This window comes from Amblyomma mixtum, chromosome 1 (assembly GCF_055824585.1).
Source record: "Amblyomma mixtum isolate Tamu chromosome 1, ASM5582458v1, whole genome shotgun sequence".
Classification (NCBI taxonomy): Eukaryota; Metazoa; Arthropoda; class Arachnida; order Ixodida; family Ixodidae; genus Amblyomma; species Amblyomma mixtum.
The window spans coordinates 316,924,465-316,950,512 of record NC_143012.1 but is presented as its reverse complement, the minus strand read 5'-3'; the positions used below and the strand labels follow the sequence as shown (position 1 = coordinate 316,950,512).

The 26,048-nt window shown below is 43.4% G+C and overlaps 1 protein-coding gene across 5 annotated transcripts in view; it reads left to right on the top strand.

Annotated features, from left to right (window-relative positions):
* LOC149372577 (ATP-binding cassette sub-family C member 1-like) overlaps positions 1-24,961 on the top strand; it is a 57,094-nt gene extending 32,133 nt beyond the window's left edge. For 4 of the 5 annotated variants that reach the window (XM_089567074.1, XM_089567073.1, XM_089567076.1 and 1 more), the window contains exons 16-31: positions 55-248; positions 879-1,055; positions 2,809-2,976; positions 3,859-4,070; positions 5,413-5,491; positions 7,926-8,021; positions 9,670-9,914; positions 11,570-11,735; positions 14,183-14,382; positions 14,654-14,780; positions 15,692-15,793; positions 19,292-19,438; positions 20,428-20,586; positions 21,164-21,330; positions 22,319-22,513; positions 24,094-24,961. In XM_089567074.1, coding sequence (XP_089423200.1) covers positions 55-248; positions 879-1,055; positions 2,809-2,976; positions 3,859-4,070; positions 5,413-5,491; positions 7,926-8,021; positions 9,670-9,914; positions 11,570-11,735; positions 14,183-14,382; positions 14,654-14,780; positions 15,692-15,793; positions 19,292-19,438; positions 20,428-20,586; positions 21,164-21,330; positions 22,319-22,513; positions 24,094-24,205 — 2,546 coding nt within the window. In that variant the 3' untranslated portion in view covers positions 24,206-24,961. The remainder of the gene's footprint in view (positions 1-54; positions 249-878; positions 1,056-2,808; positions 2,977-3,858; positions 4,071-5,412; positions 5,492-7,925; positions 8,022-9,669; positions 9,915-11,569; positions 11,736-14,182; positions 14,383-14,653; positions 14,781-15,691; positions 15,794-19,291; positions 19,439-20,427; positions 20,587-21,163; positions 21,331-22,318; positions 22,514-24,093) is intronic. The other variant, XM_089567077.1, reaches the window with a different exon arrangement.
* The last annotated feature ends 1,087 nt before the right edge of the window (positions 24,962-26,048 follow it).

Sequence of the window (26,048 nt, the reverse complement as noted above, 5' to 3'; positions counted from 1 at the left end):
AATGATGTTTGGCTTTGATGTTTGATGATTCATCTCGTTATTGACCTCTTATAGGAGATTCAGTCACACTCAAGAATGCAACCCTGTCATGGTCAAGGCAAGAATCACCTGTCTTAAGAAACATATCACTCAATTTCAAAACGGGCAGCCTTGTTGCTGTTGTGGGGTCTGTTGGCTCTGGGAAATCGTCTCTGCTCTCTGCTATCCTGGGGACGCTGGAGAAAATGTCGGGTTCCATTGATGTTCAGGTTAGTTCCTGTTTATATTCTTCGAGTGAGCATTCCCTGTATTCATATGGCTACCCAGTTGTCAACATTTGCAACTGGTTTTTAATAGAGGCCAGTTTCACAATTTAGATGATCTCCCAAAGCCCTGCAAGAGCTGAGTGTAGGCATGTAATGATTGCCCTTTATTTAAAGCCTTGCACAGGGGCAGTCTGCAAATATATGTTAAAACTTGCTGCATTGTCACACACTAAACTATTTTCGCATATGTACGATGATGTGATTGCATCAAATTACCATTTAACAGTGTTCTTAGAGTTAAACAATATCATAAGTATGTGAAACAGACAAGCATTCATTTTTCTATTCTTGCTTGTCTTGTTCCTCAAATCGAGTCATGTTACAGGCTTGAAGAGCAATGTTTAAAGGAAGGAGATGAATTGAGTAAAACAGTACTGCAAGCACTTTGCTGCACATTTTGTGTCAATCAGCTCACACTGACAGTTCATAAGGGAACACTTGGGATGGAGAAAGTGCATCAAATGATGTAGAGAGCTTGTCTTTTTTTTTTTTTTGCATATTGTGTTTTGTTTCATATTTTTCAAATAGCATTTTAAAAGTATTGTCTCTGCTTTGTCAATGCTTGTGCTTCAGGGCCGGATAGCCTATGTTCCACAGCAGTGCTGGATTCAGAATGCGACAGTCAAGGGTAACATTGTGTTCACGAACCCACTAGATGAAGATCGCTACAAGCAGGTGGTTGAAGGTTGTGCCCTTCTGCCGGACTTGGAAATGCTGCCTGGGGGGGAGAGCACTGAGATTGGTGAAAAGGTACCGTTTCTCTCCTTGTCACTGTTGCTCTTAGCCCTATGTTTTTTTTTTTTTTTTTTTCCAAAATCTGGTGCTGCATTGAACCCTGTAACAATGAAATTTTTGAAAACAAAAAAAAAGACTTCGCTTTTATACAAGCTTTTCTCTCGTGACAGTAGGTGCTGGAGGCAAGAAAATATCATATTTACCCAAATGTAGCCGTGACCAAGATTGAATGCAAGAGTCTCTTTTGCAGGCACAACAGGGGGAAAAGAAAACACATGAATGTAATTCGAAAACATGACCACAGCTTACAGAAAATTGAGTAAAAATGTATGAACAAAACTACCTCAAAGCCTGGCATTCCTGTGCCTTTTCTTCATAGGAAGGAGGCCGAGGCATTCCTATGTATCTGACGCCTTTGGGCTTTGGCAAAGCACAGCACTCGCTACCAGCATTATTGCTTCTCTGCAGTGAATAAGAGTGATGAGCTGATGTATTCAGCATTGATAGTGAAAAGGCTCCAGCTACTTTCGACCTTACCGTGGTCAGATTCGGATACGTTGCCAAATTTCTTTCACGCTTAGGGCAACACAAATGCAGATGGAAAGTCCTCAAGCACATGAAGAGTCTTCAGGCTTTGCGCCAAAAATCGCTGACAGTTTTTTTAGTGAGTGAAAGTGTCGGTAAACGTTTTTTTGTTTCATTCTTGAGTCACGTTTTTCAGGCTCTTAGTCGTTGGATAATAGTTTTTCCCGGATAATGCACTTTTCCCCGCGATTTTAAAAAAAGAACTTTTCAGCGAGGTTCTGCTGTATTCAGCTGTGCAAGTTTTTCTTGTTGCTTTCGTTATTGTGGTGCTCATCTGCATAGCAAGCAGTGTTTTAGTCGTGATGTTCGTTAGTTCATTGTTTTTCTGTGAGCAACTTTTGTATGAAGGTGGTTGCTCTTGATGCTTGGAAGCATTTTTGATTGCTGTCTGCATTGTTGGCTTGTATGCAATATGCACTGACAAGTTCAAATGATGGTCATCACTTTCTTCAGTAGTCTTAATATGTTTATTGTTTGTTTATTTTTATAAAAAATGTCATATTCATGGCATATCATGCTCAGGTAAAAGTACCTTTTTGTGCACTTCATTTTTGTGTACGATCTGAAATTGTAATAAGTTAGTAATTACTCATTGGCATCCACATTTGACCAACACAGTTCCCACTTCGAGTTATTGATCAATTCGCTCTCGCCCTACCATAAGCTTGCCGTCCTGGTTAGCTCAATTGGTAGAGCGACTGCTCCGGTGAAGCGGTGGTCCTGGGTTCGATCCACGGACCAGGACGAATTTTTCTTTAACTACGAAGTTTCTGAGAAAGCTGTATAGCTTTCCTTTGTAGCCGTATGGCTGCGCTCGGGTGCATGCCAATGAGTAATTACTCCCTTATTACAAATCTACTCCACCTTGGGGGTTTCCCCTAAAACATTTGATCTGAAATTGTGCTTCTTAAGATGAAGTGGCTACTAAGTGCAGCCACGCTGTGAGCTAATACATCATCGTGAACCTTCAATACTGTTGCCATGTGCTATTCTGTACGGGGTACCTGTCCCAAATTTCAACAGAATCCTTCAGTTCGTACTTTGCCTCATTCGAACAAGTTGTGCACTTTGAATACTTATTGGATGAGGCTGCATTAATGAAGCACATAATGGGCTTGCCTTCAGTGCCTCTCAGTGGATGTATCGTTCGTTAATGGATGATAATAACTGGTATCTGTTTCAGGGTATCAACTTGAGTGGGGGCCAAAAGCTGCGCCTTAGTCTGGCGAGGGCAGTGTACCACAACGCCGATGTCTACCTTCTGGATGACCCCTTCAGTGCTGTGGATGTACACGTTGCAGCCCATCTGTTTGAGCATGTTGTGGGACCAGCTGGAATCCTGAAGTCAAAGGTGGCACCTTTGTTTTTTAACCTCATTCGTGAGGCACTGACAGTGCTTGTTCCTGTTCCTAGTTACCCTGTTGGTGTCAGAGATGGCATACTCATTTTATACATTTATTGCCTCAAAGAGAAAGTAGTAGCACCCCGCCATTTCTAATTGGAGCCTTATACCGTATTATAGTAAAGCACAAACACATTTAGTTTTGAATTGTGGTTAGTTCAGCTGTCTAGTCATTCAGGTGGTTGTTACACGTCATGTGTAGTTAATGTAATAACTGTAGTGTTTTTGAAAGCTGGGCATTCATTTCCACCTGCAAAAACTAGCATCACCTTTGTCATGTTGCACTGGCATCAGCAGCACATGAATTAGGAAGATCCGCTCAAAAAAAAAAAAAAAATTGAAGCAATGTGAGATGTAGTTTAGTTGTAAGAAGAGCTGAATGTCAAAACAATATTAAGTACCAAAAATAATAATGGAAATTTATAGCATTGGGCAAAAAGAAAAGCAGCTTCTGCTTGCCATAACTTTACAGCTTCATGTCTGGGAATGTCATTTTTCCAGGTTGCATGACACTTGTTTCCGTGTTCCTCTTGTTGAGCATAATTTCTCATTACTACATACTTCCCGAGATTTGTGTTGGGTGCACAGTATTAAGTACTGAGCATGGTATGGTCTCTCAGCACTAAAGTTGAATGCCTCTAGCTGCTCGAAAGCAGACGAAGGTAAGGAAATGAGGAGTTTGTTGTGATGTACAGATTTTTTTTTTTCTCTGCCTGTGTAGGTTTGTGTCGCTCATGTCATGTGCACCAAGGCAGCAAAAGGACGAAGACATGATACCGTAATACTGAGAGGATGTCTCTTCCTAATGTGCATGCTTTGCTCATTCTGCAGACGAGGATCCTGGTGACGCACTCGGTAACGTACCTGCCCCAAGTGGACTGGATTGTGCTGCTCAACCAGGGTGTGGTGCAGGAACAGGGCACATACGAGGACCTTGTGGCTAGGGAAGGCAGCGAGTTTGCAGCGTTTCTGCAACAGCACGTCAAAGCACATCCGAGCAGCAACAGCCTGGCTGCTGCCAACAGCAACGGCACCAAGGACAAGTATGCTTCATGCAATAACACCTCGCTTCTGTGCCTTCACCCCAATATAAATTTCATCTTGTTCGATCCCAGCTGCGGCGGCTGAATTTCGATGGAGGCGAAATTCTAGAGGCCCGTGTACTGTGTGATGTCAGTGCATGTTAAAGAACCACAGGTGGTCGAAATTTCCGGAGCCCTTCACTACGGCGTCCCTCATAGCTTGAGTTGCTTTGGGACGTTAAACCCCAATAAATCAATAAATCAATCATAAGTTTCATCTTATTACCATTTTCTTGCTTTTGCCTACGGGTGCTTTAAGCTTGGCATACAGAGGCACACCTGATGGCCTTCATAATTAGTATTAATCAGCACATACATATAGCCAATCTAACTACAATGACTAATTAATAGTAATATATTCACAATTGGTTCTAATATTGTCAAATCTTTGTTTAGCAATTAGCCACTGAAGTGTAAAGTTAGAATGAATGTGGAACATATGCAAGCTGCCCCTCAAGAATGCTTACAGTGTTCTACATTTGTGCAAAGCATCAGTTTTTCCTTTCCTCTCTAAGGGTTAATTTTGTTCTCGGTAGACATTATATGTGTGTGTAATGCCTGAAATCATGTCAACATGAAATGCGTTTGATGCTACAAGGTTTCTGCTGACTTGCTACTTATAATATGGAGCACTATATAATAGCGTCTTTTGTAGGCCCTATTACTATTGCTTCATCATAATATGCTGTGTGTGAATAAATGTGCTAGAAGTACATCCTCCTTACTCTTCTGTAAATTATAGCTGAGGGGCTTTCATGGTAAGCAGGAGCCCTTGTTAAAAAATATTAAAAATGGAAAAATTACTTGCAGCATTTCAAAATAAGCACAGTACTGCAATTTGTAGTGTACTAGTAATAGAGTGTAAAAATTTGAGAGATCTGTTAAAATTGTATCTTGCAAACAAATTTTCAATACAGAAACAGGGCATCTTAATCATAGTCAAAGAATCTCATAGAGTAGCATGAAGCACAAGCAACACTGCTGACAAAGGCAAGCTTGCGACCTGTGACCTTTGCCACTGGCTCACGATAACGAAGTGGGGAAAATGCAATACTCGGGATCATAATAATAAGGCTCTACTGTATCTTTGCATGTGGACAAGTTGTTAAATAGTACTTTTTAGTTTTTTGTGAAACTTCTGACCTTTTTTATTGTAATGGCAAATGCCTTTTCAGAGAGGCAAGTCATTATTGAATTTAAAAAGTAAGATTACCATTCTCTTGTGTAAGCATATACATTTTTGCAGGGGCCTATGGTATTTTTCTCATCCGTTTTACATTGTTTATTTCACGCATATTTGCAGACAAGGAGATCAGCCAACAGGCCGATCAATGGCGGACAAATGCAACCTAACGGAAGAAGAAACTGTATGCACTGGATATGTAAGATATGGATTTTCTTCATTTTTATAGCCATGTTAACATAGCGCTCACATGTACCGAAAAACCTCATTCACATGTTTTCCAAAGAACTGCCAGGGAAAACATGGAAAAAACTTACTTAAAAGTGATGCACAGATTAAAGTTGTAGTAGTACAATTTTTTTTTAGGCATAGTTTGCACATGCGATATGCATGTGCAAACTATATTTATTTGTGGTTTCACTTCGCTTAACAGCTAACTGATATTTTACCGTATTTACCCGAATGTAACGCGACCCCAATTGTAACGCGAGGGTCGACTTTGCGAGGGCGAAACCGGGAAAAAAAAAGAACACGATTGTAACGCGAGGGTCGACTTTGCGAACGCGCAAGATCAACAACGTCCGCAAGACGACGCTCCAAATCCGGGAAGCGGCCTTTCTTGGGCCCACAGAAACCTTTCCTTTGACTGTTGGAATTGAACAACTCCTGGCGATGCTTCCTCCATCCCCTTATCGTCGATTCGTTGATGTCCAGGCTTCTTGCGGCCGCTGAGTTACCGACTTTTTCGGCGAGTAGAATAGCGCTGCGCTTGAAGCCAGCGGTATACTGAGCGCGAGAGCACGCCATTTTGGAAACGTGTCGAAACACAGACCATGCGGCTATGCGCTGCCTGAGGAATCGGTGGCGTAGGTCACGTGGTACTATCACGTGGCCCAAACGGACCGCTACGTCACCGGCGATGTTTTGAAGCCAGTCGTAAGAAGTAAAAATGCACTAAAAAAGAGAAAGTCGGTCCTCCCGTGACCACGCCACGTGATAGCGCATAGAGCTTGATAGTGTGCGGGAGAGGAATTGACTGGGAGAGCGAAAAAACGGGAGAGGAATCGGCTTCGCGAGCCACAGCTGGTCTTGCTCCCCCTAGAGACCGGCCGTGCACAAGCGCTTGGCTTGCGAAGGCTGGCCGCTTGGCGTCGCGCTCCCTCATTTTTTCCCTCCATGTTTCAAGGTGACTCGTTGCTGGCGCTCTCGTTGGTGTCGTCTGCCCTGCTTTTTTCGCGTTTGCACTGCATTCACGACTCGTCCTGGCGTGGTTCGCGTATTGGTTGACCGCTGAATTTGGAGCGCTCGACTTTGAAGGAGCAGGTCAATCGACACGCACGTAAATGCGGCACATTAAGCGAGCCTAATAATGAGTGTTTGGTGCCTTTCTTAACATTTTTATACCTAGTATTCGAATGTAACGCGGGGGGTGGCTTTTCACGTCTGTTTATGGTAAAAAAACTCGCGTTACATTCGGGTAAATACGGTAGTTCATTCAGCTGCCTACAGAAATTGCTGGTTAGTTTGCTGAATAATTTTAAGCACTTTTTTTTAGCCAGGCGGTGATTATTTAATGTTTTTGCTACAGGCACATTGTTTCTGCATAACAGTCTTGCACTGCATGTATTTTACATATTTATTTATTTTTGTGCATATTGCTTCGGTTTAGCAATTCGCAACTTTAGCAGCTTGTCATATGCAGTAACAGCTCTTTAATACGACCTCCATTAATTCAGTATTCTGGATAATAGGAATTGGGAGCTTGGTCCCCCCAGCCAGTGCCCATGTAAGTGTGGGGCATCGTACACTCGCAGATTCAGATGCCTCAGGTCTCTCATTGGTTAATTAAAAAGGGCTCCCAAAAGGAAGATGCATCCATGTATGACTGGCATGGCAAGAGATTATCGAAATAGCCCTTCTCAGAACCTGAATTTCATGGCATGTTCACACACCTCTGACAATGGCATACAAAGGCAGGCATGATGACATGATGACACATGGACTTCCCAGTCTCCGAGAACGGTCCAACCGCTTAGTTTTGGTTTCTCTTTACTGAGCTCATAATATGTCGTTGGCTGTTCATGCGGTGAAGCCTTCTCACATACGACGCTCCCTTTAATGGTGGGTGCGACTCTGTAACAATGGAGCTCCACCACGTCGCACTGTAAAGGATGCTGGGGAGGTCGTTGTGATTTTGGAGCAGTTCTGTTTCGATGTTCCCGACAGTATGCATGCAATAAAGCATTGACGAAAACCTGTAAAATAGTCATTGCCGCACTGTTCTTATCTCAAAAGCAGGCACCCAGTGCTGTCCTTCACTAAGTATATTTGCCATGATGCAGGCAGTTTTAGACCATTTTTCTTGTGAATTCGATTATTAGAACAATTTTTTTCCAGTTCCTTGAAGTTTGAATTAACGAGCTCTTACTCATGACTGCCATCTTTTGATAACGATGTTAGCAATAGGCACTTGCCAGTGATGAATTTGTAGTTGTTGCCGCATTAGAACAGTAAAAGAAAGTTCTGTATTGATTTCAAATACCTGCACAACCTTGCTAAACCATTTGGTAGTGCTTTTGATATGCTTGATTCAGTGCATGATCAATGCCTCGTGTATTTTTCTGGAATTGCAGGTGGGCCGCCGCGTCTATGGTGCATACTTCAAGAAAGTTGGGTGGCACTTTCTCATTCCAGCATTCATAACCTGCTGCCTTACTTTTGGAAGTGAGGTATGTGTGTGTGCTCACTGTTGCTGTCCACATGTTACGGTCCTCCAGTGGCTGTTTTAAAGCGCAACTTTGAAGTCTGGAACATTTTTAGTTGACTGTATTTCTTAGCATCCACTCACCTGATTGCATTAAATTATTTTTCAAAATGCTAAGTAAAACATTTTAAAACAGCAAAAATCAGCAACAAATTGAAATAAAAATTTGGCTACGTGGAAAGAGGTGGGGCTTTGCCCAATACTTCTAAACATTTGGACTGAATGCTTAATTGAACTTGAGTCCACAACACCTTCTTTGAGATCAGAGATGAGATCTTAGTATCTCGGAAGGCGGACCCCAAGACCCCAACAGACCACCACCCAAAGAGCCATTCTTCAATGTATGGGGGACACCAGGAGATTGACGAGAGCTTCGATGAAACACCTCCCTTCCTGCAACTCACTGGGAGGCGCTGCAATCTCCTAGGACTTAAAGGAAGTGTTAGAAAATTGCTTATGCTACCTTCTTGCGGAGGAAAAGAGAACTGATTTCTAGCTTCATACCCTTAGCGCATTGCACGGTTCGCAGTGACACTCTTTCAGGGTTTTGGTTTCTCTGCATGATCGCAGTGGAGGCACATGAAAGTTGGTTTTTATCTTTATTGGCCCTCTCTTGTAGAGGCTGGGGAAAGTTGATTTCCATCACTATTGGCGATGTCCCTAGTTTGTTTATAACAGATCTCGTGGGGTATTATTGCTTTCCTGGTATACTGAGCTTCCAGACCTCTGCCCAAGATAGCTGCACAGAGTGAAGATGTCATGTGTGTACAGCACAACTCTTCATCCCAAGCAAAGAGCTTGGGATGCAGACTGTCACTGTGCACAAAGCCACGTTTCAAGGACTACTGTACTCTTAAATACTGTTGAACATTTTTGCAGTTTTAAATGATACATTGCCACAAAAATACTGTCCCTAATTTTTTTCCAACTTTTTTCCAGACTTTACTCATTTTGTTTTTTCAATATCCACAATGAAATAGTTTGAACATCTGGGAAACTTTCTAAAAAATTATCTCTCTCTCTCTCTCTCTCGGATGCTTGTAGAATGGCTGAAGCAGCGACTGCAAATAGTAGTGACTCTTTTAACGAAATGCCTGAAATGACCAAATACAATTTTCTCTCTTTCAAATTTAAGCAGCGCTAACTTTTAGGAGGAATACACAGAGGACATGACAGGACGGGCGCTGACTCAAACGAAAGAAAATGCATAACCAACTAGCCCCGCAGCATGTTTTACTAGGTGACCAAATACAAGCTTAAGAATTCTTGTTCAGCTGGCAGGGAGTGGGTATCAATGCACTGACAAAGCTTGTGATGTCACAAATACATTGTTGCCCATAATGGAACTGGTATGCTTTCATAAACTATTTTCTGGGGTAAATTAAAGAAAATTTCCTTGACCATCTGTTTTCTAAACGGAGCTTCATTTCTGAAGATATCTTTTTCGCACTACCTTTTGAATTGGTCACTGTTCTTTGGTCACCTGAGAGGGTTGCTGTGCACAGTTTTGTTTCTTTACTTTTTTTCTTTATGCCGTATCTGGTGCTCAAATGATTGACTGAAAAATATGCTCAGATCAAGCATGTCACTTTTTTTTTTTTGCTTGCACTCAGTATGGTTCTGCGGCTTGGCTGAGCAAGTGGTCCCAGGATGCAGACGCATCGCGGAAGCATTTCTACCTCATCGGCTATGGATTGTTTCTCGTCTCTTATGTGGTCTTCAACTTTGTCTTCTGGATTATCTTCGTTGTTGGCACGCTACGAGCAGCTGTTTGGTTTCACAACCAGCTGTTGCACAGCATCATGCGTTCACCGCTATCCTTCTTTGACACTACACCAATGGGTAGGATCGTCAACAGGTATGTCCCAAAACTGTGTTTTGATGTCTCCAGTATCATACTTGCCAGCTCTACTCCATTGTTGGCATACTGCAACTGAGGACGAAGCTGTGCCCCTGGCTAAGCAATAGCCGCTATCTAAATGTACTGCACACAGCAGGAACATTCTACTCCCAGGCCTGCTGCATTGATGTGAAATTTGCTGTGTTTTGAAGAAGCAGAATATTGTTGCAGCACTGGTGTTTTAATAAACAGTGCAATATGAAATTACCATTTCTTTGGCAAAAACATTTTTTTGTGTGACCTTTTTGGTCTATCTAGTAGGGTACCTATTCATCAGCTACATGCATTATTAACAAGGTACCTGCGCTGATATAAAGGTTTTTTTTTCACATGAAACAGTATGCAAATAATTTTTGCTGTGCCTCTGAAGATTGTTGCTTTCCTTGACAGAGTTTCGAAAATGCAACAAATATTATGCTATGTAATGAACAGATCACGAGGGGTAAATATACAGTTGAGCCCACTTATATCAGCCAGAGTTACAGTGAACACTCTTTTATTACAAGTGAGAGTGAATCTAACATCAAAATATGTATTAGGGCTCTGGCACTGGGTCCCAGATACAGTGAACAACCGTGGCTGCACCGCTTGGTTATAACAAACACGGAGGTGCCATAAACTCGCCCCCATAATCAAAAAATGTACGCTTCCCCCAAGCGCGGAGGCTGAAAAACGTCTTCCAGCTCCCGTGCTCACCCACACAAGGAAGTTTCACCCCCCCCCCCCCCCCCCACTCCCACTCCCAACGAAAACAGTAATAAAAGTGGCATTGCAACTGCAGTTAACTGCCGGCCAAGTGCGCTCCTCCATCAGTCTAGAAGGTCAATTGGTGTGTGCGCATGTGTGCCAGCTGGGCAAAGCGTGTTAAGTAGAAGTGTGGTAAGCATAATGTGGAAATACTCACATGGCCAGTGATCAAGCAATGACGGTGATTTGAGAAGTTTGAATGTCAGTCATGAGATATACATTGTTGGCCCACACGTGGCATGCGTTGCCTGTACATTGCATCTGTACTGCCGCGTGCAGGCAGCACAAAGGCAGCACTGTGGTAGCTTCACTGCTGCATCTTTATCGAGGATCGCAGACAAGGATGCCCACCTACCAGCAGTTGCCGTGAACGCCTCAATCACTATTGGTACTACCATGTTCCTAAAGCAGCTTGTCTGCAGCAAGTATCTGTCAGGAGCACATGACCATGCTAGGGAGCTTAGAAAGCAGCTTGATAGGGTCTGTTTTGAAGAAACAGACATCACAACAGTCTTGGCAAGTCCACTTATTACAAACTTCGGTATGCTATGAACACTATCCACAGGACCGTTGGGCTTGTTATAAGTGGGATCAGCTGTATTATAGTTAAACATGGGGGCACTGTACATTAAACTTGATGGCAGTGCTACTGCAGAACATGCTAGAGGACAGATTGAAGTGTTCCGATTTTACAAATTTTGAGAAAAGGCTCCTAAAATTACGGTGTGCTTCATGCAGTGTAGCAGTGTGGCACAGTTGTTTGTCACTATTGTTGTCCTATTCTGGCTCTCCTGTCATGCCTTGTGGGGAAAGCGGCATAGCAAACATTGAGTGAAATCAGTTCATTATGCTGCTCTGCCCCGTAGGTTCAGCCGTGATATTGAGTCAGTCGACAAGGAGATACCGATCAATGCCAACCTGACCATGTGCAACATTGTCTGGGGAATGCAGCTGCTGATCCTCATCTGCATCATGTCGCCTTACTTCACAATTGTGGTCATCATTGCTGTGTGCCTTTTTGCAAGCATTACGGTGAGGAGCCACAGTTCATGGTTGCTGTGCATCTCTTGCCTTTTTTATGTGTGCCTTTTTGTTATGTGCGTTTTTGTTATGTTGTGTGGGCCTATAAACGTGGCTTTGTGGTAGTGGTGAGGCTGTGAGGATAGAAAAGGGGCAGTAACTGCCTCACTCTTGGTGGACACCTGAACAGTGCTGTGAGGAAAGGGAAGAAGAAGGACGGGGTGAAAAGAGGAAGAGGGAGAGCACTGCAGTGAAGGGTCCAGATTAACTTTGACCACCTGAGGCTTTCTAACTTGCACTAACATTGCACAGCATACAGGTGTTTTCGCATTTTTTCTGGGTCAAAATGTGGCTGCTGCAGCCAGAATCTGGTAAGGGCCTGTTGGCACCCACCTTCTTGACTTCTTTTCCTTCTAAAATAGTATCCGGGGTGAGGGGCCATCACCACCACCACCACCATCATCATCATCAGCCTGACTACACCCACTGCAAAGGCCTCTCCCATGTCTCTCCAATTAAACCTGTCCTTTGGCAGTTGCAACCACCATATCCCCACAAACTTCTTAATCTCATCCGTCCACCTAACTTTCTGCCACCCCCTGCTAGGCTTGCCTTCTGTTGGAATCCACTCCGTTGCCCGTAAGGACCAGCGGTTATCTTGCCTCCGCAATACATGCCTTGCCAAGCCCATTTCTTCCTCTTGATTTCGACTAGGATGTCATTAACCCACGTTTGTTCCCTCAGCCATTCTGCTTGCTTCCTGTCTCTTCACGTTACACGTACCTATAATTTTTCTTTCCTTATTTCGCTTCATTGTCCTTAACTTAAACCGAACCCTTTTCATTAGCCTCCACGTTTTTGCTCCATAGGTGAGTACCAGTAAGATGCAGCTGTTATACACTTTTTTTCTTGAGGGATATTGTAAACTTCCATTCATGATCTGAGAGAACCTGCCACATGTGCTTCAGCTCATTCTTATTCTTCTAGTTATTTCCCTCGCATGATTTGGATCAGCGGCCACTACCTACCCTAAGTAGACATATTCCCTTACCACTTTCAGCACCTCACTACCAATTGTGAACTGCTGTTTCCTTGCGAGACTGTTGAACATTAGTTTGGTTTTCTGCATGTTAATTTTCACCACACACACACAACTTGATATTTCTGGTGCTTCTATATGGCAAGCAAGGTCTCATCATGTGTGTCTTAGAAGGAGTCTTCTGTATATAAAGTTCTACCAGCCTGTAATGGGGACTTGAATTATATCATTCTTGCCATGTGTAAGCAGGCTCTCACGCCTACTGCAGTGGATCAGTGGCTGTGGCATTCAGGTCACAGGTTCGTTGCTGACTGCAGTGCCTGCATTTGAATAAAGATATATATTGCATAAACACCCATGTGCTGTATGATGCCAGCACATGTGTCTTAAAGAACTCTAGGTCATTTATTTATTTATTTATTTCATATACCCTCAGGGCCATTGGCATTAGAGAGGGGAGTGGTTACAGGAAAAAACAAAACAATACAATAAACGAAATGGGGCTATTATCAAAAAAGTTCCAGATGTGTCTAATAATCATACAATGTTAGCTAAGGCGTTCTTGAAAAGGTGGTAATCTTTGATGCTAGCTGTTGGTGCGGGAAGGTGATTACACTCTGCTGCTGTTCGAGGTAAAAACAACTGAAAGAAAGCGTTAGTTCTGCAAAATGGGACACCGACTTTGTAGGCATGATCTAATCTTGATGATAGGTGATGGATGATGGATAGGTGATGGATGGACAGGCGTGGATGATGAAACATCTTATGAAAAAAGGCAGATACGAAATATTTTGGGACGTGAAGCTAAGGATGGCAGATTAAGGCTTGATTTCATTGAAGATATGCTAGCGGTCCTGTTATAGTTGGAGAGAATGAAGCGGGCTGCGTTATGTTGGACCATTTTCTAGTCAATGAATAAGGTATTCATGATGAGGGTCCCAGATGGATGCGGCGTATTCTAGTTTTGGACGGATTAATGTCTTGTACAATAGCGGTTTGAGGGATGAAGGAGCTCTGGCGAAGTTGCGGTGGATGTAGCCAAGTATACGATTGGCATTGTTAACTATGTATGTGATATGTAAAGACCAAGTGAGAGTGGAAGTGATGTGCACACCAAGGTACTTGTACGAGTTTACTGATTCTAAGGGAATATGATTCCCTTAGATTCATTGAAATAACCTAGAGCTCTCTACTTCCGCATTCCTTATCTCTGACAGTGTTGCTTTGGCATATAAAAATAATCAATCCAATTGATCAATCAATCAGTTAATATCAATCTTTTGCAACAGAGTTTTACTGTGTAGTTATGTCTTAAAGGCAACAGCATAAAAACAAAAATGTATGTAGGATTGAGGGGTGCAGAAACCTCATTGATATCGCATGAAAGAGGGTTGGCTTCTCTCATTTGCCTTCTACACAGATAGTGTCGCTGCCAGCATTTCGGCACGTCCAGCGACTAAGGTCAGTCACACGTTCTCCCATCCTGTCACACATCAGTGAGTCCATCGCTGGTGTGGTGTCAGTGCGAGCTTTTGGTGTCACCAAGCAGTTCATCAACACTCTGGAGCGTCACGTGGACATCAACATTAACTGCTGCTACCATTCCATGGCCCTAGACTGGTGAGAGAGCTGCTTGCACCATTCACTTGCGCATGTTTTTTTTTTTTTTCTTGCGCTTTTGCCCGAAGTCTGCTCACACATTTTAAGCATGGCCTCATGATGGCAGTCTACTTGAAGCGCAGAAGATTAACTCAGTTGTTGAGTCTACAGCAGGCTTTCTTGATTTTAAAGGACGTTGAGAGAATGGCTTTTTTTTTTCCATCACCATAAAAACTGTACGTTGTGATGAATTTCTGTGAGTGGGTGAAGAAACTGCTTGTGTTTCAAACAGCTGCAGGCTGGTCATTGCCAACACCATGGCACTTGTGGTGTCCCTGGGTGCATCGTTGTTGACCGTCACTGGGAGGGGCTCACTCAGCCCTGGCATGGTGGGCCTTGTGCTGTCCTACACACTGGAGGTCAGTAATACTTCTCGTTTTGAAGAGACTTGTATTTTATCAGGCTGCACCTTGTATGCACAATTGATCACAATGCGATAAGTCAATCCCTCCTCTGTTTCTTATTACGCAACTGCATATACAGCTCGTGTGGTCAAAAAGCCTTCCGCACAGCAGTAGTTGGCACCGCCTGTCGGAAATAATCAGGGGTTGCATAAAAAAAGTCGTATCATGGTAATTCATAGTTTTAGTGATTGATGATTGATTGGTGTGTCATAGGCGGTGACGAGTTAATGAAATTGTTGCAATTAATTTATGTATTGATTAATTAAAGAAATGAAAAAATTGGAAAAAGAGGGGTTCAAATGTGTCAAAATGCTCAGAATGAAAAGCCTGTGCTTGATGATGGTAATTAAAAAAATTAGTGTATAATTGATCAAATAATTAATTGAAACAATTGAAAAAATGTGTTCATTTACATCACCACCACCTGCAACACGCTGTCGCATTCAGCTCTTCAAGGCAAAGCTTAAGCGTCCTCCAATTTTTTTAAGAACCTTACCATGGCAACTGAAGTGGTAATACAGTCGAGCCCGGATATTTCAAATTATTGGCTGTATCGAATGCACATATTACCCCATGAAAATCATGTATAAAGGCATAGGAAACTTGTGCAGTGTATCAAACTCCAATTTCGGTGGTCATTTGAAATATCAAACAGTGCGCTGCGCCCCTGCAAATGACTATGTTTTTGCATTCCCACACGTAAGCAGTCTGAACTGTCTCTGACAAATTTTTTTTGGTTTTGTTTTCCAAATTATCATCTGACAAGTTGGTGGGAGCAGGCCCCTCCATGAGTTTAGCCCTGACACGAATGTTTAGGGTGGTTTTGTCTCATGATGGGCATCATAATGACATGCTGTTCATTACAGGTGTCAAATGCGGCATCGTACACATTCCGAATGTTTGCCCTGCTCGAGACTAGCTTGGTTGCAGTGGAGAGGATCAAGGAGTACATTGGACTTGCTGAAGAGGTATGTGCTTGAACTGTTGTCCAGGTCATTGCCAGTGTATGGAAGAAAAGGTGATGCTTCTCGATGCCGCAGTGAGCAGTTCCATGAAGGGCATTGACAGAAAACCAAATGGCAGCCAAGAGTACCTGTTTCTTAAAAGACAAAAAATAACGGGCTGATTTGATCTATTGGCTCTCTTGCTGAAGCATATGTTAGAGACTATATGGCTGCTGTAATTACTGATTTGGTTGAAAGCAGTGGCAGCATTGAGATGGTTTAACATCCCAAAGCAACTTAGGCCATGAGGGACGCTGTAGTGGAGTGCTTCGGGTAGTTTCAACCGCCTCGGATTTTTTATCACGCACAGACATTGCGCAGTATATGGCCTCTAGCACTTCGCCTCCATTGAAATGCGACCACCGCGGCCGGGATCAAACCCGCATCTTTCAGGTCAGCAGCCCAGCACCATAACCACTGAGCCACTGCAGTGGCTTCATTGAATGGATATATGTAGGTGATGAGTGCAATTGTGCTTACTGTACTGATGCAATTAACAAAACATCAGCTTCATTATAGGCACAGGCGGTCATTTAACTTCTATATACACCCGCTGTCAAAAGGTTGTAAAACGCAATGTTAGAGAAAATTTTAATTTTATCACTGTATTTCCATGCAGCCTGGAATAGATATATGAAGCCTAATTCTGAGTGTGCAAATTATTTAGTGCACTGATAAATTTCAAGCAGTGTGCCCTAGGTGCTAAGAAGTGCGCTTTCTTCGACGACATTGCATTCCAGAAACTTTGGCGGCAGGTGTGCCTGTCGGAGGTGCAGCCTGTACAAGCAATGAACCTCCAGTTTCGCACATTGCTCACAGTATAATACATTGTTAATGTAATGCCATATTGGTAGCTCATACACAAAAGCACTGCACAAAAGTAGATGCTGTAATAAGCTGCTCTAATGGCAGGCTTTGAGCACCACTGAGCTTAGGTGAAGTACACCAGTCAATGAATCAATGAATGATCAATGAATTGGGCAGCCAGAGCAGAATGGTGGGGCTAAAAATTAACATGCAGAAAACCAAAGTAATGTTCAACAGCCTAGCAAGGGAACTGCAGTTCGCAATTGGTTGCCAGGTGCTGGAAGTAGTAAGAGAATATGTATATTTAGGGCAGGTAGTGACAGCTGATCCAGATCATGAGAGGGAAATAACTAGAAGAATAAGAATGGGGTGGAGTGCATATGGCAGGTTATCTCAGATCATGAATGGCAGTTTACCAATATCCCTCAAGGGAAAAGTATACAACAGGTGTATCTTACCGGTACTCACCTATGGGGCAGAAACGTGGAGGCAAACAAAGAGGGTTCAGCTTAAGTTAAGGACAACGCAGCGAGCTATGGAAAGAAAAATGATAGGTGTAACGTTAAGAGATCGGAAGCGGGCGGAGTGGGTGAGAGAACAAACGCGCGTTAATGATATCTTAGTTGAAATCAAGAGGAAGAGGTGGGCTTGGGCAAAGCATGTAATGCGAAGGCAAGATAACCGCTGGTCCTTAAAGGTGCACTGAAGAGGAATCTGAACTTGTCTTTTTGCCGCGGGAACTCTATCTACACGTTCCTAGCATTCTTAGAAACTGCGACTTATTGCCCTGTATAGCCGATTTCCCAAATTAAATTGAATTAACATCCGGCTCCCGCCCCTTTTTTTTTAATTCTCTCTCGTACGGCGGGCGGAGTCGACCAACGCGTGGAGTGCCTTTCACCCAGTCCCGTGGCGGCTTGCCGCTCTGCCATCGGCGGAATAATACATAGTAGTCCGTAGTAGCAAATAGTCCGCGCATATTTTTATTTCTGCGGGCTTATTTTGCGGCTATATTATCTGCGAATGAAACTATTTATTCATGGGAACCTAAAAAACAAAATAAAGCGAAAGCAAAGCCTCCACGGAGCTGGCTGCAAGGAACTTCACGCGTTGGTCGACTCCGCCCATCGTTCGAGGGAGAATTAAAAAAAGGGGCGGGAGCCGGACGTTAATTCGATTTAATTAGGAAAATCGGCCATACACGGCAATGAGTTGCAGTTTCTAAGAATGCTAGGAACGTGTAGATCGAGTTCCCGCGGCAAAAAGACAAGTTCAGAATCCTCTTCAGTGCATCTTTAAGGGTAACGGAGTGGATTCCAAGAGAAGGCAAGCGTAGCAGGGGATGGCAGAAAATTAGGTGGGCGGATGAGATTAAGAAATTTGTGGGAATATGGTGGCCGCGGCTGGCGAAGGACAGGTTTAATTGGAGAGACATGGGAGAGGCCTTTGCCCTGCAGTGGGCGTAGTCAGGCTGATGATGATGATGAGCTTAGGTGATAGGCGTAACACACATAGTACATACAACTGCTATGTCTAATCACTGGACCTAACTGGTTTCCAGCACTAGGAAGATTTTAGTGGAAGTGAACCTTTGACAAAGGCAACTAGACATGGGACAGTTGGTGTGGCTGCCATGGAAACTTGTTGCTGGTATTGGCAATTTTTGTAAAATCAACTCTACACTGTGTGGCATTTCCAGTGGTTGCCAGTGGTTGAAGCCTGCAAGTTTGTGCAACAACTCGTTCATTCAAGCAAGAGCTACCTGTTTAGCTGTGATATTTAGTTTTATAAACAAAGCAAAAACAAGTTACTCTTCCACTGTTCCATCACGTGTGAATCATTAAACTAGTGTCTTCTTAATACATGTCCCAGATAAGCATTGAGGCAGTGCCACTGAGGGCATATATTGTTCATGAGGGGTGAGCGAATATATAAGCAAACCACTTTCAGATTCAGCTTCACACCTTTTATGCCTCAGTGTAAAAGAGGAATCATAGCAAAATACTTGGTATGTTCTTGGTATCTGTTTCCTTTGCTGCTGCTATATGCAAATTCCTTTTTGAGAAAATTTTGTTCCCCTTTACTGTGGGGTAAGCATTTGCTGCTTGCAATTTTGCTTCAGTGACTTCCGAGTTGGCACTGTCACTAAAACCAGACAACTTTTAGTTACTAAGCTGCATGGCTGCTTCCCCCCCCCCCCCCCCCTCCCTCCTCTTCCTTTTCTTTTCTTCTGTGGAGTTCTTCCACTGTCGATATTCGGCTGGCAGATGGATTTCAGGAAAGCAAAAACTTCATGCTCCCTTTGCTGTGAGAGTCTTGGAGTGTTGCGGCTGCTTTTAAGGTTTAAAATGGGGAGTGGGCTTAGGGAGCGTGCTTACATGTTAGATTATAGTAAAGAAGATTGTTTTTTTGTTTGTTTGTTTCTCTGTGCACAGAGGGGTTTTGTTCGTGGAATGTCCGCATGTAAGCTTGTGCCCCAGGTTTGTTGTGCAGGGGAACACCATTATTGAGACTGAGGGGCTTGTTGAGAGTTGTACCTTGGGTGCCATGCTGTCTGCTCTTTGTGCTTCTAACTGCTGTCACATTGCTTCATTCAGCCTGCTCGTATCATCCCAGTTGACTGTGTGGCCATTTGGCGCTCATTGCTGAGTGCAGGCTCCATGGAGAAATGCAGAGACGCAGCCTGCTGCTGAGTGGCCTTCGAGAGGGGATGTCCTCTACTCCAACTACAGTGCAGCGTACAGGGATGATCTTGAGATGGTCCTTAAAGGAATCAACATCAAAGCATATGACGGCCAGAAGGTGGGGCCCAGTTTTGCTGCTCACTGTGTAGAGTGCTTGAAAAGTGCTGTGTGCCATTACTGGTATATTCGTTCTTAATAATGCTCACAGTGTTAAACCACCTAGCTCGAATGCAAGCAGTTGTTATTCTTCCACTTTCAATGTTTAGCTCAAAGTTCTGCAGTAGCCTACTTGTGACTTGAAGTAAAACACAGTGTAGTCTGGCTTATATTGTCATAAGCATTTTTATATATCATCTGCAGTACAATTTGATCAAGTACAGGTTTCTATTGTTTGGTAAATATTGATGACATCATCTACATGACTTAGCAGACCATTTCACTCTTTTAGGTTGCGTTAAAAGCCATTAAAGCACGAAGCTGTGGTTAGTGAATTTAAGTAGCTCTGGTGCTCTGCTGCATGACGCCAGTATGAAAAGTTTTGACAAATTTTCAAGGCTGGTGGCTTCAGAAGGTGCTGTCGTTTAATCTAAGGAGAATGTGTATAAAATAGTGAATAGTGTGCTTTCTTTTCACATTTAAAGGTGCAATTTAAAAGTTACCATATTTAATGCCCTGTCCTCCATTTTCTTAAACGCTGCTGCAAAATTGCATGCATGGCTGTAAACTGGACGTGAAAGTTGGCACAGTTTCCAACAAATGATTTTGGATTGAAATAATTCTTTGTTTTTTCATTTATCATGCTCTCTTTATTAACATATTACTTAACTCACTTTCTTATCTCACTCAAATTAAAATAATGTTGCAGTGTTTCCTGGTAAAAATCCCATTCTGGCTACCTTTGACTTTTAAGCAGCTGAATGCTAGATCCATGTTGAGTGGTGATCTGCCTAGGATTTATAATAATGAGGGGAACCTTTAATGAATAAATTACCGCCAATACCTGTGCATACCATACTCAAAAACTTAATTTTAGAATCTTATGCTTATGTGAAAGCAGAGCAGAGAAAAGGATGCCCTGACATTGAGAATATTTCTGGATGCTTTCAGATTGGGCTTGTTGGCAGGACAGGTGCTGGCAAATCCACACTAGCACTGGCCCTCTTTCGAATCATTGAGCCCAAGACTGGCACTATAGACGTGGACTGTGTGGACATTGCCAAGATTGGTCTGCATGATCTCCGGTCCAAGATGACCATCATCCCCCAGGTCGGCGAGCATGCACAAAGAGCACACCTGCTTTTACATGGCTAAGCTGCTGCTGTGCATCACGTGGGAAGAGTTCGCCTTTCACCAGTAGCCACACATTCCACATTGTTGCTAGTCATTGCCACACTATACACATGTGGGGTAATATGAAAGAAATACTCAGAGGAGAGGGCTTGGTAGATAAAGACAAATTCTTTCACACCCATAGTGATCGTCCAATGTTGATCAACACTTGCAGAAGACACGACATTACTGGTCTTGCTCATGAGAGAGAGAGAGAAGACAGTCATCGTAAACCAGTCATCAGCCCACCAGAGCTGAGAAGAAGGATACAAAACCAGGCCTCTTTGATTACGTGATAACTGATTTGCCCGAAGGTGTGGTAAGCTAAAAGTAAACAGAGCTACAATCATTTCCTAGTCATCACTCTCAATAGATGAATACTACATCAATGGCTTTGGCTCAGCTGTTTATATTGGTGGTGGGTGAAGGATGTAAATTTTAAACCATAAGCCAGTTGCCCAACTATGTGCAGATAGCCAGCCCATTGTCATGGCCAGTCTGTGGTGCTTTGCAGGATCCAGTGCTGTTTGCGGGAACCCTGCGGTGGAATCTGGATCCCTGCTCGGAGTACTCTGATGAAGCCCTGTGGCAGGCTCTGGAGCAAGCGCACCTCAAGGACTTTGTTGCCATGCAGGATGCTGGCCTGGACTATGAAGTTCTTGAGGGTGGCGAGAACCTAAGGTGCGCATGAGCTCCAGTGCCACTTTTGTTTGTCTTCAGTGTGCTGGCACACCAGCACACTGAAGACAATCTGTCTTAGGCACGTAGTGACTTTGCTTAATGGACAATTAACTGTCAGCTACTGGGCACTTGTGCCAGAAATGTTTGCCAACTTAAATGAGATATGTTATAGCAGTAGCAGTGACAAGCAGTAGCAGTGCTTGTCTTCTGCACGCTTGTTTTTAGGTCTGCCATACTGTTGATCTGGGTATAGTCTAACCTCATTGACATTTAAATTGGCTGTTGTTCAAAAGGATCTTTCTCCTCGATGAATGGCACTGGCAGTGTAGTATTTGTAACTGAGAGGAGTAAACTGCCGTATTAGCCTGCTGGCCCATAGAATTGCTTTGCAGATGGGCCTGGCCCGTGTAGGCCTAGCAGTTGGCACTGTAGTGGAGGTGGAACCAAGCTAAATCTATCACTGCCATAAATATCTGGGAGCTTTTTGCAGTGATTGTTGTCCAGGCGGTTTTCTGCGAGGCAACAGACATCATCGTTTGTTGCAACCACAAACTACTTTGCCCAACTGCTGGCCCACAAGAATCCAGATGGGCCTGCATACTGATAAGCTGCTAAAGAGTGGTTGTGAAGCTCTCTACAGTTTGGATAATCGTATTACATGCTTAACAACTGTTGCTTGTCTTCTGCACACTTGTTTTTAGGTCTGCCGTACTGTTGATATGGGTATAGTCTAACCTCATTAACATTTAAATTGACAGTTGTTCAAGAACTCAAATAGCAGTATGAAGCATCAACGTAATTTGACAGGGACTGCATGTTTGAAAGGTTCTGAAATAAATTTTTCTTTTTCTTTGCCAGTGGTGTGGTGTACTGTGCAGGCAGCATGTTTGACATTTCTGTGTTGCACCCCTTCATATCATGCGCCTTGCATAGAAAGACTTCCGTAATTGTACTGTTTTGTTCATCAATTTATTTAACCTGCATGCAGTGCTGGCCAGAAGCAGCTGGTGTGCCTCACTCGCGCTCTTTTGCGGAAGTGCAAGGTACTTGTGCTGGACGAAGCAACTTCATCTGTGGACCTGGCCACAGACCATCTGGTTAAAGAAACCATTCATCGGGAGTTTAAGGACACAACGGTCATCACCATTGCCCACAGGCTGCACACAATCATGGATTGTGATAGGTGAGCGAGCCTCACAACATCACCGCACTGGTGGTCTTGCTACCTACTTGGTTATTTAACAAGGAGGAAAAGCTTAGAGCTTCCACACGTGTGTCAAGGCGGCGGAGTAGTTTGAGCAGTCGAGTTCTTTGATTTCAGTTCTGATTTTGTTTGCAGCACACTGCAAGAGCAGCCCTTCAAAAGATTGTTTTGATGACATTTTTAGGAAGCCCTCACTTTTTTTCTCTTCAGTTATCCAGTCATACTGTTCGTGGCTGACCTGGAAGGCAACCTTCTATGCCCATTATGTGTAGGCATAGCTCATGTGCAAATGCGTGTCCCCAAGCTGTGGCGTACCATATCACAGCCGTGGCAAGTTCCGTTAAAATAGGCTAACGTAGGACATGTGAGAAGCACGCTTATTACCCTGGCATGAAAATAGCACTAGTACGGTGAGCATTTGCTTAATGAGTAGAATCGAGAGGGAAGCTTACTGCGTCGTCGTTTGACCTATGGCTGCCTTTGGGGCACGATAGAAAAAGCTGAGGTGAAAGAAAGGGCCTCCTTACGTAAGTGACCTTTTTGAGTCCCCCTTCTAGATTAGCAATTGTCCCTTTCCCTGAATGAAACAGAGTGGGGTAGAAGTGCATTCTCCATTGCACATCAGTGGCACCACGCTGTCTTGTGGAGAGAAACACAGCATGTTCATGTGCCCTACAGAGTCTTTTTGACAGCATTTCTCAGTGTTTGTTCAGAGTTTTGGGTAAGCTTGGATTGGCGTGCTATCGTGGGAGGCCAGCTTTTAATATGGGGCTAGCTTAGAGTTGAGAACACCTGCTCAATTATGAGTCATGGGAGCGTGCAGCCATGCTGACCTTTCGATCTGCCACTAGATGTGGCTACTGCCTACAGGGTAAAAACATGCTCCTGCTTATGCCGGTCATTTGGTTGATTAAATACTGATTGCAGTTTTGTGCTAGCATGCACACTGCACGCATCTCCATTGCTTGGTGTCCACAGCTGTTTGTATTTTTTGTATAACATCTTCAGCAGCCAGTGCAGGTAAGCTACCAAAAGTTCATTCCAGAGTACAGTGCAGCTATCCCTTTTTCCTTTTTGCACAAAGGACTGTCTGAAAAAATAACATATAAGTGATGAACGAAAGAAAAAGAGAGAGAGAGAGAAAGAAGTTCCAGTAATTTTTATGTTGGGCACCTTATGGGGGGCCCTCAATTCGGAATGCCTGGGATTTTTTGCTCTGCATCCAAGCTTTAGCAAATTGCTGCTTTTGTCATTTGCTGCATACTGCCACCATGGCCAAGCATTTAACATGAACCTTCTCTAGTAGCATAGCACCGTAGCCGCACAGGGCGACATTGAAATGACGATTTATGCATCGATCTGGGCGTGTCTGGAATCCTGTATGGGAACTCCTGCCTGATGTGCTTCATGCGTGCAAAGCCATGCAGCATGTCTGAGCCTTTTATTCCTGACAGGCTGCATTGAAAAAATTCTTTTTTAATGCAAAGGTGTGGTCCTTTTGAGAGTCATGTTTTCAGGCATAACTTCTAACATTTTTTTTTTCTTTTTCAACTTTGTAGGATTCTGGTACTCTCTGCCGGAGAAATAGTGGAAGAAGGCTCGCCCAATGAGCTGCTTGAGAAAGAAGATGGCCTCTTTCTTGCCATGGCAAGGGATGCTGGCCTTGCGTGACAGCATTACTAGCTTCACTTTTTGTTCGCTGCAGTCAGCAGGAGAGCTTGCGATTGTGATGTGTACAGCCTGAGAGACCATAGTGTGTGCCTTGAGCTGCTTTGTACTTGAGGTGCACAGTACTGCTAACTGTGAGGGATATATAGTAGATCTTGTGCATGGCTAGAAATGTATGTTAAAGTGCGTATGGTAAGCACATCACACAAGATTTATTTCTTACCTTATTTTTTGTATCTTTTAACTTGTGGCAGCCTATGTCGATGTATATTATAGTGCTAGCAAGGGACTGGGTCTTTTGCTCAGTCTTGAATTTTATCAGCAGGAACCTTCTGCACTTTTTTTTTTTTTTTAGACAGCCAAAGTTGGTACAAAGTACCAAGATATTTTCTTAGGCCTTGGAAATGCTATCTATAAACCTGTAGTGCAGTAATCTGAATATCTCATGGCCCAAAGACCTTTCCGACCCCCATCTCTGAAGGCATGTAAGAGCTAGGGCATGCATTGGTTGTTGATGAAATTACATGTGTCTTTAGGCTGCTGTTTCAGATGTCTCTTGCGTCAAATTTGTCATTTTGTTTGATTTGAATCCTGTTCTCATAAAATCCATAACTGCTCTACTATTTAATTGCTTAACTTTTCTTATGTGATCTGTGTTTTACTATGGAAGTTCAGTATTAAAAGAGGATTTACAGAAATGTGAGCAGTATTGAAGTCATGAAATATGAGCCTTTGCTCACATTTTGCGTTGCAAAATGATGTGTCTGGCTGTTTTTTTTTGTGTCACACAACATAGTAAATAGTATTGATGATTTGATTTTATTGGCTCAAGAATAGCTTAGCCAAAGAGCGCCATGGCTAACATGTTTGGTCTGCACGAGGTGTGCTCAAAAATACGTTTTTCGAGGCTTTTCACCCCAGAGAAGTCAAGAATCAGGCCAGGCGACAGCTTGTATCCGCTGAAAAAGTGGTGGGTACCCTGCAGGACTGAGGATTGAACCCCATTCATACAAATTGGATGCTCAAACCACTACCATGTTACTACACTTGTGGCCTAAACAGGCATTACAAAATTGTGCCAACCATTTAACTGAAAGATCAGAAAACTCGAGGACAGTTAGTAGTCCATAAAGTGGGTGTTCAGCATTAGATGGATGTGGATGTCCATAAAGTGGATGTTCAGCATGGGCATGGGGGAAGAGAGAACTTTCAGAAGCGGGGTGCGGGAGTGGAGGTAGGGAGAATGAGTGGGGGGTGGCGGGGATGGTGTTTATGTGTTTGACGTACTCAACTCAAATCAGTAGTGAGATTCTGCTTCCAGATTTCAGTACTTAGTGGATGGACATTCAAGAAGCAGCTGTGCCCTGTCATTGAGGATACTACACGAAAAGTTGCTTTCTGCTGCTTGCGAGACTTCGCAGGAAGCTGGGCTACCACAGCCATCGGCAGTGGCTCTAGCCCACTTTCTCCGATCTATGTTGAGGTACTCATAACAGCTCAGTTGCCATCTGGTTGCTTCTGCGTAATTTTTGTGAGCCGTATATAGAAGGGATGAATTTGGAAGCTTCCAGAAGGGAGTGGTTTCTATCCATCTGCAGACAGCCTGTGCTGTCAAACTGGGGCAAAGTCTATCAACAGCTTGCACGGTAAAACTGCTGGGCTTGTGGTAGACAGGAGTGCATTGCAGTGTGATATCGACATGCATCTGCACAAACTGACAGGGCACAGAAAAGATTGCAGAAGCGATATAGGATCTTTCAGCGATCATGCCATTCTTTATCTTGGTCTTAGTCTTGTTGAAGTGCTTGCCGTTTTGCACTGTTTAGGGTCTTACATTGTGATAGTA